Here is a 14,691-nt window from a genome sequence, read left to right as displayed (position 1 = left end):
TCGAACTCATGCAGAAGTGGCTTAAGCTTCTTAGTGCAGTGCTTTAACCCTCTGCGCCACCGGGGAGGGCCAGACTGTTTCTTTTAAAAGCATGACGCTATGGCAGGCTTTCGGGGGCTCCTGCACGCTCTCACAGCCCCCCAATAGCAGAGCCCACAAGGCGCATGGCGGGGAGGGCGGCAGCAGGCTTGGCCTGGGGGCCGAGGCCTGGGCACGCTCCAGTTGGGACACCACACCCGGGGCCGGCCTAGACGCCTGCGAGTGGACATGCTGCCACACGGCCCGTGGCCACACGCAGATGCGCCACAGGGGCCACGCGATGGAAGCGACGGCCTTGCTCAACACAGACAACTTTGTGACGATGAAAAAAGGGGAAAAAAAGGGAACACTTTCGTTTGGTTACTGGTACGGTGCATCGATGCCACTGGGCTCAGCAGGCCCTGCACCGGTCTCTCGAGCAGAAAGGGCAGGGGAGGATTCACACAGCAGCCTCTGCTGTAACGCCAGCAAGCGCTGCCCGCGAGGGCTGTCCCTCCAGACTGCACCCCGCCCCGGCCTGACGCTGCGGCCGCAGAGCTGGTCAAAATGGCCATGTTTTCAGGGCACGTCTAAGTCCCTGGTGATGTCCTCACTGCTCTTGGCGCAAAAGCCTTCATCTACCGCCCTGCACAGTAAGAAGAAAGTCGACGGTGACCTTCCTGCTGCCGGGCAGCAGGTGACTTTAGGAAGCACTGGCCATGAGCAACGTCTCAGAGAGAACGGCGCTCAGCGACACGGTAATAATCCTGGCCGGCCGCTGCACTGCGGACCAATAGGAATAAAAGTAATGGACACAGTGGGGGGCAGCGGTGCAGGCGGGGCGTATGGTGGATGACCCTGGTTTGGTGACTCAAGACAGAAACCACTACTTCCTTTAAAAGACTGGACCAAAGGTCAAGAAATCTTAACCATTACTGTGACTCCTGGCCTTCCAAGCCAGAGGGAGCAGGCATAAGCGAGCACCCTCCACACCCTTCAGAAGAGGGCCTGAGGCTCCGGAACCACCACCCCAAAACCGAGTGGTGGAGAGGACAGCGCCTGGACACTGGGACCCTGAGCCGGCCCCGCGGGCCTGGCACCCCCGCCCAGGCTGACTGGCTAAGTGAAGCCCCCAGGCTGCACACGCGGAACTAGGCCGGGCTCCGGAGCCGGGTCGGGCAGAGCCGCCAGGCGGCCCTCACGCCATCCCACCGAGAAACCGCGCCTCGTGGGAGGTTTGAGAGCAACCCTGAACAAAAACGCGGTGCAGAGCAGACACGCCGCATTCCACGCAGACAGGCGCAGGAACACCCTGAGAAGCTCTCGTCTCGATACGTGGGATTGTTGAAATCTTAGTCATTGCACGTGTTTTAATCTGAGTAAGACTAACTAGCACGCTGTTTCACAAAAATCCCTCACCCGAGGCTCAGGCCTGTCCCCAGATGGTCGTCAGAGAGTGATTCACCGCGGGCCTCCCCCCGGGGTCTGCTGCGGGCTGCCGGCCCTGAGCGAGCTGCGGTGCCCCTGTGCCCTCGTCTTCCTCGCACTGAGCACAAGATGCTAGGCCAGCTGTTCCCTCAACTCCCAAATGGATGACTGCGTTGGGGTGTGCGCCACGGCCCCCGGATCTGAATAGAGGACAGACCCCCCTCAAGAGGAGCGAGAGAGAATGTCCACACCGTTCTGTGACATGAAAGGGAGCAACTGGAGGCTCGAGGCCCAGTCTCTGTGACTGCTCGACAAGCCCTGAGCCATTTTTGTGTCATTCTGTGCACAAGCGTGTGCGAGCGGTGTGAGCGTTCACCCACACAGCTCTCTGAGGCTGCGCCAAGGGTGCAGAGGCGCCGTGCTGAAGCTTCGGGCTGCCCGGTGGGCCCAAGTAGCAACTTCTCGCCCTAGTCCACACTCTCGCCAGTAAATCACCTGCCTGCACCCCTGGGCTCCTCTCCTATAAAACAAGATGGGAGGGGAGGAGACCTCGCCTCAGCTGGGGCGGTCGCCGGGCAACGCCCGAGCACGTGGTGACGTGGCCTGGGGCTGGCTCGGGGCTTTGTCCTGACCGTGAACGCAGTCCAAGCACAGGCTGCCGGGCAAGCGCGTGTCTGAGGTTTCTCCCTTTGCGTCCCTCGCCCCTCCGAGCTCCCTTCTGAGTGCACATTTGAAGGCACGCTTGGGTAAATAGACGGTTGCACAATCCATTCTCCCAAACAAACTCCTCACGGTAGGCAGAAGGATACGGGGGACAAGTAAAAGGACAGGAAACAAGGTATTTAAACAAGAGAGGGAGACTCAAAACTCTAAAGCTAAAAGCTACATGTCTCGCCCGTGCTCTGCCCACAGCGGCTGGCAGCCGTGGGGCCCACGTGCCCGGGCACAGGCCGGTGGGAGACACTGCAGTGGCTTCATGGGATCTGACCGGCGATAAATTCCACAAGGCTGAAAATGACTGGGTTGTGTGTGTGCGCGCACCTGTGGCCTCAGAAGAGATGAGCCAAATTTAAACTCACAGGGAACCAACCATTTAATTAAATGCACAGAGCGCCTTTATCCAGAGAGCATTTTTATGTATCCCCTCAACACAGCACAAGCGTCTGCCTCACCCACTCCCTCAGCTCATGAGGCTGTCATTATTTCTTATTAAATTTAGGGAAGAATAGGTGACGTCCATGATTAGAGAGCTTGCTTCTGAGAAGACTGATCACGAACTCTGATGATCAGTGTCAGTCTCTGCCTGGAAGGAAATGAGTCAGTCGAGCTCTATCTACTTTCGAAGAGTGACCCAGAATTCAGGGCCATGGGTGCAGCAATAGGGGCCACTGAGACCCCAGTCACGGCACAAGGGCAGCAGAGTAAGCCGGCGAGTGGCCCGGGGCACTCTCCAGGGCGGCGGAGGCTTCAGAAGGGCAAGCTGCCCAGCAAAACAATTCCTCAGGAGAGGCGTCTGGCTTATACAACAGCCAGCATTTCAAAGCCTCAACGTCTGAGTGCCACCACGGCCCAGAGAGAGGCCAGGAACTCGCAGCCACTACCCAGTGTGCTCAGCCCAGTTTATCCTGTCTAATTGGGGGCTTGCCCATGTGCTATATAATCAGAGGAAACAAGCAGTAAAGGACGTGAGCTAATTTGGGGTAACCAAAGATTTGGCACACAGATACTCTGGGTCCCTGGAATGAGCTGGACGGGACCAAGGGTGTGCTGGACAGGAGAGCTGAGCCGGGGCCCCCGCACACTCAGCTGGCCTGTCGCAGCGTCTGGTCCAGCACCCCTCTACCCCAACCCGTTCCCGCCCTCGCCTCGGAGGTTCCTGGATCCTGAGATTCTTCGCAAGTCACAGCCACGAGCCCATGTGGCTGCTCAGCTCTGGAAGCAGCACAAGAACCAGGCGCCGCGGCCCGCCGGTCTGGGAACTGTGCCCCAGCGCGCACCAGGCCCGGCCTGCAGGCGGCGAAGCGGCACGCCGGGGTGGTGCCTCAGCCGGGCGCCCGCGGGTGACTCAGCTGGGTGAGGACAGCAAAGAGCCACCAAGGTGCGGGAAAGTGTTGAAATGATTTCGCTCAGAAAATAACGATGGGGAAATTAGTGCCGACAATTGGAGGAGACAAGAGCCCGTCTGCCCTGCTCGGCCCCCAGACGGGGGACGTCCACCTTCTCGGACCCTGAACCCAGGCGGTCCACCCCAGCCCTCCGACTCCAATCTCCGGTCCCGCGGCCACTCGCCGCCTGTCTGGCCCTCCACAGCTCTCACCTTCTGGCTGCCACGGAGGGCCACGACAGGCTTTTACGTCAAACACACACGGCGCCTCTTCCCGACAGGAGGCTGCCCGCACCTCCGGCATCTCTGACCGGGCTGAGGCCGCAGTGCCCGGCGGGGGGCGTCGTGGCACCGGCTCGCAAACACCACCTTCGTGCCAATTAAACTGTTGTCTGCAGAGTGCTATGGCCTGGAGGTCTGTGCGCCCCCACCCCCAGCCCACACACTGAGCCCTGGTGCCCAGTGCGATGGACTCCGGGGCGCTGGGCGAGGCGCTCGGGCAGTGACCAGGGGAGGCCAGCGCTTGCTCCAGGACAGAGCGCCAGGGGCGGCTAGCGCACCAGGAAACGCATCTCGCCAGCCCGAGTCTACTGGCTCCTTCGTTTCACCAGAGGATTATGGTCAACTGCCCTGGCTGTGGAACTGTGGGAAATCGATGTCCACTGTCCAAGTTGCCCAGTGTGCTGGTTTGCGAGGGCAGCCCCAGCTGCTAAGGTAAAATGTGGGGATCCCGAGTTCTTCAGCCCAGACTGGGGGTGTGGAGAGAGGGGCACACCCCGGGGAAAGAGGCTGGTCCATGCCCGAGACGCTGCTACTCTGCATGGTGCCAGCAGGTTATTTTCTCAGCAGCACCTGCCTTCTCTTCATCTGTATATGAAGAAGAATAAAACAGCACATAATGTTCCAGGTAATACCAAATGATGACTTTCCCAGTCTTTGCTTTCACTTTTCTTTCCTAAAGGCCTTTTAATAAAGATCCAGGTAAGAGAGCACGGAGGATCCTGTAAGCAGGAGGTAACCGCAGAAAGAAAGGAAGGTTGAAGGCATTAGTGTAAGTAACACACTGTATGTACTGGGGGTGATGTGTTAGTGAAGGTTACTGGCAGCTGATAAATAGGAAACAGGAAAGTTGAAACCACAGAGAAATTGTAACTTACCTTTACATTAGGGTAAAAAACACAACCGAAACATAACATGCAACAAAACATTCACATCACACACACACAATGACCGAGACGGGAGACACACCAGCGTCTCAGCCCCCAAATCCCCAGCTACAGGCGCTCAGGGGACTGAACATGAGCCTTACCGTGCCCATGCACTTATGCCAGCTTGACAAAGAAAAAAATTGGTGGGCATTTTTAGGTAAGTTCACTGTGATCACATTCTAATAGCCCCTCCTTGCATTCAGGCTTGTGGCCTCTAGGAAGGTCAGACATGGCCAAAATTTTAATTAAGCTACTTGAGCTCCTGAAAGAAAAGTATCTCTCATCCTGCTTAGTCACGAGGGGCTGGAGTCGGTGAGGAGGGGGCTTCTACATGGACTTAATGGTGCCGACATGCCACAACGGCTCAGCAAGAAAGCAACTCCACAGGATCACGGTCAACCCGCAAGCTGTGTTGAAAGGAGCCACACTACACTCACACCTACTGATGCCAGGCTGGCAGGCCGACATCATTTGATTTAACCACTGGCAGTGCTCCCACACAAACGAGCGGGTACCAGCAGTCTACGAGCCATCTCCTCTTCCTGCTTCACCCTGGCTTAGGAAGGTTCTGACCTACACACTAGAAACGGGCTGAAAAGACCATAGGAATTCTGCTGTTCCATACTGGTAGGAAGCTGATCATCAAGACTTCCTTTATGACACACGTCTCAAGGACAAAGAATGTTTCTAGGGGCTCTGTGTTAAGAATCACTCGAGAAGGACACTGTTACAGATACTGTTTCGAGTCCTCAACAAGGGACGTGTCACCACCACACACACACAAGACCCTCTGTCACTATGCAAACAGACAGCACGACGTGAGCAAACTGGGACCTCTGTGCTAAGAGTACCGTGGATCAGAAGTCACTGACCTTGATCTGCCTCGATGTCACAGATGCATGAGAACTGCCTGGACTTGCTCATTTCCACTAGGAAAAGGGGGCAGAAGCTGGATTTCAAGTTTAACTTTCTCTGCTGGAGAGCATTTGCCCTCTGACGCTCTTCTCGGCCCTCTTCTCTTACTTCATCTGCCGTCGCTGCCCTGGGCAGTCAAGCCAAGGGCCCGCCCACGCAGCTCGGCACCCGCCAGGCCTGAGGCTCGGCGGCTCACGCTCACGAGCTACGTGGGCGGCCCAGGCCACCTCCTGCCACCCCGCTCCTGATCTGAAAAGCCACCTTTCTGTGCTTTCCAGTGTTCCCTTCTTCCTTCTTCAGAGGGCGCTGGGTTTAAACCACATTCTACAAGTGGGTCATCTTCCCCCTTTGACCAACAGGCAAACAAGACTCCCAGCAGCACGTGTCAAGAGCACTGCCCAGGTCCGCCACCCACCATCTCGTGATCGCGCAAAACATGTGGCCGCTGGATTTTTATCCATTTGAAACAGGCAGATATATATAAATATATGTATGTATGTATGTAACTTCGAGGAAGCCTAAGGTAAGGTATGCAGAGCTAATTATGCAGAGACTTGTACAGCGTAAGCACCTGGTGTCAGCCGGCATAACAGCCCTTAACTTGCCAAATACTGGTCACTAACAGGAAACAGTGTCCAGACTCGTCTGTCATGACTGTGTCCTTGCCACGTTGCCAGGCTGGGCCCTTCCACACCCGGCCTCCGTCCACTTGCGGGGCTCGAGGGAGGCCCCCGCGGCCGCAGAAAGGCTGATCTCACCTGTTTAACATTTCGACACTTTGTTCAACATGGCTTCTTATTCATTATGATTTTTTAAACTTCTGACCTCAAACTTTATTTACTGTGACTTCTGAGTTCCTGACACCCCCTTACATTTCAGGCCTGGGAGAGTGAATCCCCCACCCTAGCCTCACAGAGCCGTGCCGGTCACTGGAGTCCCTGTGCTGGGAACCACCCGTCAGTCACTGCACTTCTGGCCAGGTAATGTCGACCCAAAGGACACAAAAACACCTCTTCAAAAGGATGCCTGCACCTCTATGTTTACTGCAACATTGCTTACAATAGGTGAGATAGGGAAACACCCCAAATGCCCCAAAACAGACGACTGGATCAAGAAGATGTGGTGCATACACACGGTGGAATACTATGCAGCCTCCAAAAAGGTGAATGCATGCCTCTCGCAGCAACGTGGCCGGCGCTGGAAGGGATTCTGCTCAGTGAAATAAGCCAGAAGGAAAAAGAAAACTATTAGGATGGTTTCACTTATAGAAGAAATGTAGGGGAAACAAATAAGGGATCAGGAAAAATATAAAAAATTTAAAAGCAAAATTGACAGCAACCATAGGTCAGGACATCCTGCAGGGAAAGGGATTAAAATGGGGGTGGGGGTGTGGGGGAGGGACAAGGCATCGTGGTGCCAGTGCTGGGGGAACTGACTGGCGGGGGATTCGCCGGCACCACACCTGAGCGGACAAAGCGTGCAAGGAAGAATGAGGTAACGTGTACATGTAATGTGTTTAAACAGAAGTGCAGGCGATGAACTCAAGATTATTTCATGACCGCTCCAAGCGCGGGACGATGCGCTAACAATACTGACAACAGCAACTACGACCAGACTTGGGTTCTCTCCTCAAAGCAGCAACTGGAAGCAGCGGGCGAGAAATGACCCATCATTAACGACTCCTGAAGAATCACATTGCACATCACTGCCCTGGGAGCGGTGCTGAGCACGTCAGGGCGCTCGTCAGCCTGGGGCCCGGAGGGAGAACCAGGGCGCAGGCCGAACCCGCATTCCACGCGGCACTCTGGAGGGGCCCGGCCAGCAGGTGCCGTCCCCGCCAGGAGGGCCCACGACTTCGCGGCCGGCGCCTGCCCAGTGCTTCTCTGCCCTCAAGCCCCGGTGAGCCGCACTGCCTGCACTTAGCGAAAGCGATCAAAGGGGCCTGTGCAGTCGGCACGACTTTCTTTGGGGCGCACCACCACCCGGGCTCCAGGAGACCCCGTGTCAAGACTCGGAGGACCAAAAGGGGGCCTGTTTCCTCGGACGACCTCAGGGCGCTGACCGCCAACAGGAGACAGCCAGCGAGGAAGCTGTCGGCCGTCTGTGCGGCGCCTGGCACAGCCCGAGACGGCGCCTGTGGCACAGAGCGAGTGACGTGCTACGTGTCGGCGAGCCACTGCGGTGCCGTGCCCTGGTCCAGGCGCTGGCAGTCTCGAGGGCAGCGGCTCAGGCGCGGGGCGCTGGCTCGGCACACTCTGTGCCCGCCGCCGCCCCGCGGGAAGCGGGGCGCCCTGAAAGCCTCCTTTATGCCTGCGATCTTGATCGGCCCAAGTGCTGGCGGGGTGACTTATCACACCCGCCCTCTCGCCTGGGCTAACAAGACTCTGCACAACAGCAGAGGCTCTGGAGGGCAGCAGAAAGGAGACAGAAGCCGGAGCAGGAAGGGACACGGTCTCGAAAACAGGAAAGCAGCCTAGGAAACCTGCGTTCCCCCCCGCTTTTCCTCTGGCAGCTCCCCCAGCCCACGGTCCGTGGGGTGCAGGAGGAACGAACCCGGCAGTGGAGGGTCAGGCCCCCGGCTGCGGGGCCAGGCCAGGGTCTGTCAAGACCGCTGGGGTGTGAGGAGGAGGCCTGCAAAGGCGGGGCCGGCGTTCCTGAAACGCGCGCCCGCCGCCCAAGCTCCGAAAGGCAGCCTTGTGCGTGGCAGGGCCACATTGAGTGGCACAGGGCGAGCTGGGGGCTGGGAGGTGAGCGTGGCTCTGGGGTCCGCGCTCTCATTCAAGCTCCGCCGAATCGGAGGACTCAGTGAGACCCGCAGAGTGTGGTGAAGGTGAGCAGCTCGCACTCCCACTGAGCAGCCCAGACATGCCCTTGGGAGGAGGAGCCACGGCCCAGCTCCCAGGCCGAGGCGGCCGGCGCCCAGAATGGTCTCGCGGTGACCACCTGGTAGGCCAGAGCTCAGTGTCCTCGAGGAGAAGGGAAACTTAACGAACCGCCCATAACGTCCCAGACTACCACAGGGCCACTCGGCGGGGAAGTGTGCCCAGAGTCGAAAGAGCTGGGGACAGACACGGACCCAAGACAGGCCAGGTGTCAGGACTGGGCGGGCAAGCATGTTCAAGAACTGTGATTTACAAAAGCCCTTGCAGCACACACTTGTTGAATTTCGCGAATCATAACCTCACCCACCCAAGCATTCCGTGAGCTGGAGCTGCCCGCGATCTTTAATCAATTCGGGATTTGGAGTGGTTATGCCTGAAAGCCTGAGACAAACAACTTGAAAGTGATTAATGACATCCAAACTTAATTATATATTTACACCTCCCAGTAGGACAAGGGAGAGAATAAAATGTCTTATCTCTCTGGAGTGAGAGGGCTTTATTAAGATCTGACGACGACTCTGTAGGAGCAGTCATTGAGTTTTATGCAAGATTACACAGGTTCCCCTTCTCTGCCCCCCAGTCTAATCCCAGGCCGACAGAGTGAGGGCTCAGGCTCCTAACAGTGAGAATAGGCAGCTGAGTTGTGGACAAAACTTACATTTAACAGCGCTTAGCCTCTTCTGTCAATGCGATCTTATCAAGGATTTCTGTAATTTCCATAAACAATCATTATATTTTAGCTGAGTCAGTAACATTCTGCCCCTTAGACAGACACCTTCACTTTAAACCATTTTCTCATTCCCACAGCCCCCTCCCACTAAGGAATTTGGCTTCAACTTTCTTTTCTTAATCCACTAAGCAGCCTCATGAATAAAAAGATAATCACATGCCCCGCGTGTCTGATGTCATTTTTATAAGCCTTCGAGAGTGTTCTAATATTCATTTACCATTTTCGAAAACGGTATTTACTGCGCACGCCGTGTTACCTCCTTTCCCCAGGGAAAAGGCGAAGTTGGTGTAGAGACACAGAGCAGCCTACGCGGTTGTGTCTTTGCCTAGGACATCGCCTGGCACCCCGTGGGGTCGACAGCGCAGCTGTCCCTGCCCCCCAGAACACGGGCCAGCACCGCCTCTCCCGAGGACGCTCGCGCTGCCTGCGCTGAGGTAGAGGACCCCGCGCCTCACCAGTTTTGTCGCTCACGGTGGTCTCCCAAGAGTAAGGTGCTGCCCATTTCCCTCTGCTCCCTTTCTCAAGGGACTTGCTTCCTCACAACACAGCTGCGGGCTGCCCCGACCAGAACTGTATCCAGAAGGACCCCATCCCACCCACAAAGCATCCAGGACAGGCTCCAGGCAGCTCCCTCTTCATCCATCACAAAGTGCTTCTTCCAGAAACCGGGGCGACTCTGTCCTCCCCTCCTTTGTTGCAACTTTGAGACCAGCAGCCCACAAATCGGTTTTCTATCTAGGGTCACCCTGATTGGTAAGCGCTCGGATTGGTCTCCTCTAGAGACCCTCTCCCCATGTCAAGGACAGATATTTAGGAAGCAGAAAATCTCCCTCCATAAGCTGAATTGTCTCCAAACAACAAGAAACTTACTCTCTGTATAGTTTCCGACTGTCCTGGCAGCTTCACGAAGCAAACAGGACACTCAGAAGAGCGGACCAATGTCCTGTGATTCCATACACTGGATACGCAGATTAAAAAACACGCGAGTGATGGTATCTACTGAGCTCTTGGCCACGCGTCACTGTTTACTGCCGGCTGCGTAACAGGCACGGCGGAGGCGTTAACCATACAAAAATGCTGAGAGCAGAACTTCACAGGTGAGAGAAATAAACACGCCAACGAACGGCGGTGGTGTAAGGGGTTAATGCAAGAGCTGCGTAACAGAATAAAGCAATCTGGTAGCTAAGACACCAGCTGCTAGAAAGGGACGAAACCAGACTGCAGTGGCCAGTTCTGAGGTATTAGGTTCCTTCCCTGATTATCTCCAGCCAGGTCTCCATTCTCAGAGGAGAATGCGGCTCGTTTTTTTCTTCTCCCAGCTAAAAACACTGGGTGAGCGGGACCACAGTCAGGAGCATGAAACACTTCATCTGCAGAGTTCTCGTTACTCCGACCCAAAGAGCCCGCTGTCCAACTCCACTATCATCACAGCGGAAAATATTTTCACTTTGGTGAAGAACATTTTTTCTGACTTAGAAAAATTCCTGTTTGTGTCATTAAAGAACTTAGATCCTGGTGTCAGCATGCCCTTCATTAGGAAAAAGGAAGCCGTTCTTCTCTGTACGTTGTAAAGCTAAATGTCCAGAGAAGAGACAAAAACATGGGGGAAAACCACTCCACATGCTTATCAAGCAAATACCTCTATGCAAAACAAAGGGGGCGGAATGGGCCCCGTGATATTATCAAAGAAGACAAACATTATGAAGTCGTATTTACACGATACAGCTAGACCAGATATCGCAGAGGTTTTCAATAGATAGAAAAGAAAAAAAAAAAAAAAAAGACCCGTAGGAACCTGGCGAAGCTCCTCCATCAAGCGTGGCCAGCCCAGCTGAGGGGGACGGCGATGTCCTGGGGCCGTGACCTCGGCCTCGCGCTCCTGATCCGTGTGCGCTCCTGACCGCACACCCCTGCTCCCCACCCCTCTCCCCCATGTGCTTGAGCGTCTTCCGTGCTCAGTCTTTCAGAGTTGATTTGTTTACACTAGGAAAAAAATGTCTCACGTGACAATATTTTCTCTTCTACAAGACAACTAAAATCAATTCTTTATTTGATTTCACTTAAAGATCACAGCAGACATCATGAGGGGTGGCACCAAGGCTTTGCCATCAACTGAAAAATGCAAGACACGCACACATATGTATACGTATATGTGTATATGTATATACACACATTCAGCATATTTAGCTACTCACTCACTGAAAAGTTCCCCATAACAAAAAGGTAACGGTAAGATAGGTCTTACGAACGGTTGATCTGACATCCGTGTCCCTCCACTCCAACCCCCAAAAACTACACCAGAAAAACTAGAGAACCAGTAGTGTTTCACAGAATAGTAGAACCAAGTTTCACCCGGTGCTCCAGTGAGGGGAAGTGGCACATACAGAGGACAACAAGCAGCAGCTGTGCTCACCTGCAGTAGCCGGTGCCATTGTGGTAGGTGACACACACGCCTTCATTCACACAGGGCTCGTAGCCATCACGACACTGCAGGCCTGCAGAGAGAACAGAACACGTGTCAGTCATGTCCTCAGACGCTAAAACTGGGCGAGACCCACCCCCGCCCTGATCTGGGGCTCCCCTGAGCTTTAACCAGCTTTTGCCTTTTCGGCTTCTGGGGCCACACACGCAGGGAAGTTCACCCCGGAGTCTCTTCCCCCAGTAACTGTTTGGCAACGTTAGTATCCTTCTTCGTTTCCTGAGCCTCCACCTCGCCAGTCATGGCATCCCCGTGTTACCAAGAAGATCGAAACTGCGCCACCCACAGCCGGCCATGAGCGTCTTGGGTCTTGGATGCTCCGGACGACTAACATAAGGTGCATCATAAATATTTAGAGAAACCTGGAGAGAGCCTAGGTGGCCGTGATGTTAATGACTTCGTAAGCCACCTGGTGAAGCTTAGAACAAGCCACTTCAAGCAGTAACCGGAAACATTCATTAAGTTGTCACTCAGAATCTACTATGGTCCAGACGCTACACTAAGATCCAGAGACAATGAAATAGCTAAAGAAATGAACAAGACGTCGCTCCCAAGGACCTCCCACAGCAGGGCCTGCAGGAAGAGGATTCTACGTGCACAGAGGACAATCATTCTCAGATGTCTGAACCCGGGTCCCTTCGTACAGGACGACGAAATGGCGCTTCGGGACTCGAAATCCCCCCAAAACAGGCTACTCAGAAACAAACCGCAGTGGCAGGGACCGTCACTGACTGCAGCCCAGGCCTGCCAGCGCCCTCGCTGAATAATTATACCTTGACTGTTTAGCTTTAAGAGCTGGAATTTTCACCACCACAATATTTGTTGAGACTGAAAAACAGAAAGCAAGAAAAAAGAAACCTGGTCAGACAATAAAAATCAAAATAGAGATTCATGACCATTTTCTGGAACATGAGTAAGATGTTCCGTCTCCGAGGTTGGCTCATGTATAAATACCTAAAAGTAAAATAGAGAAGTTCCCACCTTGGCATTTCCTCTCGCCCCACCGCTCTCTGCACAAACGGCTGTCTCAGGCCTCGAGGCCTGCCTTTCCTGGGCACAGAAGCCACATTCTTAACAAGGAAATAGAAAGACAGCTCTTGTGCATGGGCTGGAAGAAACGGCATTGTGGAAACGGCCACCCCAGCACTATATAAATTCAAAGTCGCCCCCATGAAAGGAGTTGCAGTAGTCGAGACAGTCTGTCTGTCTGCCGGGGGGGGGGGGGCGGGGAGCAGCACGCGCCTAGGGTCAAAGCAGGGAGTAGTTGAGAACCCAGAAATAAACTCACACTTGCGTGGCCTAGTTCATGACAAAGGAGCCAAGTGTGTGCGGTGGAGAGAGGAAAGTTTCATTAACAAATGTAGTTGGGGGAACTCGGGGTGCGGAAGAGCGCAAACGGCCCCCGGGCCACTGCCCGATGCTAACATGCACCCAAACTTCCTCAAAACGGAGGAAAGACCTGCATGCGAGATCCAGGGCCACCAGAGACACACAGGAAAAGGCAGGCAGGCGCCACCATGCACAGGGGGGCCGAGGGACTTGGCTCCCGGTAGCAAGGGCAGCAGAAGCCAAAAGAATGAAGGGGGTGCGCAAAACTAAAGTGCCCCCTCCCAGCAAAGAAACTACTACTGAAACGAAAATGCACCTCTCTGAGCCAGAGAGTAGCCGTGCATTGCACAGCCAACCAGGAGTTAACATCCAAGACCTACCACAAAGAACTCATACAACTCAACAAGAAGAAACAAAGAATCCAGTCAGAAAATGGGCAGAGGCTCTAAATCAGTGATTTTTCAAAGAGGACATCCGGCGGCCAGCAGGCGGGAGAGAAATGGTCTCTGTCCCCGATGGAACCGGGAGGTGCCGGCCACCCCAGGCCCGCCAGAAGGGCGTCTCAGCAAGCGGCAGCAAGGGCCGGCGAGGAGGGACAGGGAGCTTCCCTCAGGAAGCAGGGGGCGTCTGCTCCAGGCGTGAAGAGATAAATTCTACCATAGGAAACACTGGTTTGGAAAGAAACGCTAATTCCTTTTATTTTAAAGATTTATTTGTGCTTACAGAGCTGGGGCACAGGCCAGAGTTGCAAGGCGGTGAAAGGATCCAGCAGAGACAGAGCGGGGCGCAGAACAGGCGGATCGTCGAAGCACACTGCCGAGGGGAGCAGCGGGGAGACAGGAGAGCTCTGCCTTGCCCTGGGGGTGGCTCCCTGGCCGGGGATGGAACTCGGGCTGCAGGGGCTGCGTACAGCTTCATGATGCCGTGCTTTAGCCCACTGCGCCACCAGGGAGGGCCCAGAAACACTAATTTCAAGGACACACGGAAGCGATGTTCATTGCCGCCCTCCTTTCCACCGTGGCGCTGAGGGAACAACCTAATGGACAGGTGAGAGGCTTGGGGCGGGGGGGGGGGGGGGGGGGAGAATGTGATACAGCCACCCAGTGGAAACAGCTCAGCTATTAAAAAAGATAAAATCTCGCCACTTACAACTGGAGGGAATTATGCTAAATGAACTAAATGGGAATTATGCTAAGTGAATGAGCCAGAAGACAAACAGGAATGATTTCACTCATACTGGAATACAGAGAACAAAACAAAGCATCAGTCAAAACTAAACTAAAACAAACCTAGAAATCTGACTGTAAAACTGAGGTTAGCCGAAGGGGAGGGTGGGGCGGGGGGGGGGGGGGGGGGGGAGGGTGCTGCCTCTGTCATTTCACACGTTTGGAATGTGAACCGTGGCACTTATTTCCTGTCCACAGGGGGGGGCAACGGGAAGGGGAGGTGGCCGGCGGGCTGCGGGGCCATGGGCGTCTTGGTAGTGGGCACCAGGGTGACACACGCCCTCAGAGGTGTGAGCCGCGACCCTAATTTAACCTTAACTAAGCTTACAGCAAGAAAGAGATGCAGACACAACAGAGTACTGGGGGCCCAGG

General features: G+C 54.9%; 1 protein-coding gene across 1 annotated transcript in view; it reads right to left on the bottom strand.

The window, feature by feature from the left end:
* NOTCH2 (notch 2) overlaps positions 1–14,691 on the bottom strand; it is a 92,487-nt gene that overhangs the window by 75,429 nt on the left and 2,367 nt on the right. The window contains exon 2 of the mRNA XM_012730013.1: positions 11,699–11,780. Coding sequence (XP_012585467.1) covers positions 11,699–11,780 — 82 coding nt within the window. The remainder of the gene's footprint in view (positions 1–11,698; positions 11,781–14,691) is intronic.

Source organism: Condylura cristata, unplaced genomic scaffold (assembly GCF_000260355.1).
Source record: "Condylura cristata isolate star-nosed mole 26May11 unplaced genomic scaffold, ConCri1.0 scaffold00026, whole genome shotgun sequence".
Classification (NCBI taxonomy): Eukaryota; Metazoa; Chordata; class Mammalia; order Eulipotyphla; family Talpidae; genus Condylura; species Condylura cristata.
This window is presented reverse-complemented; position numbering and strand designations above follow the sequence as displayed.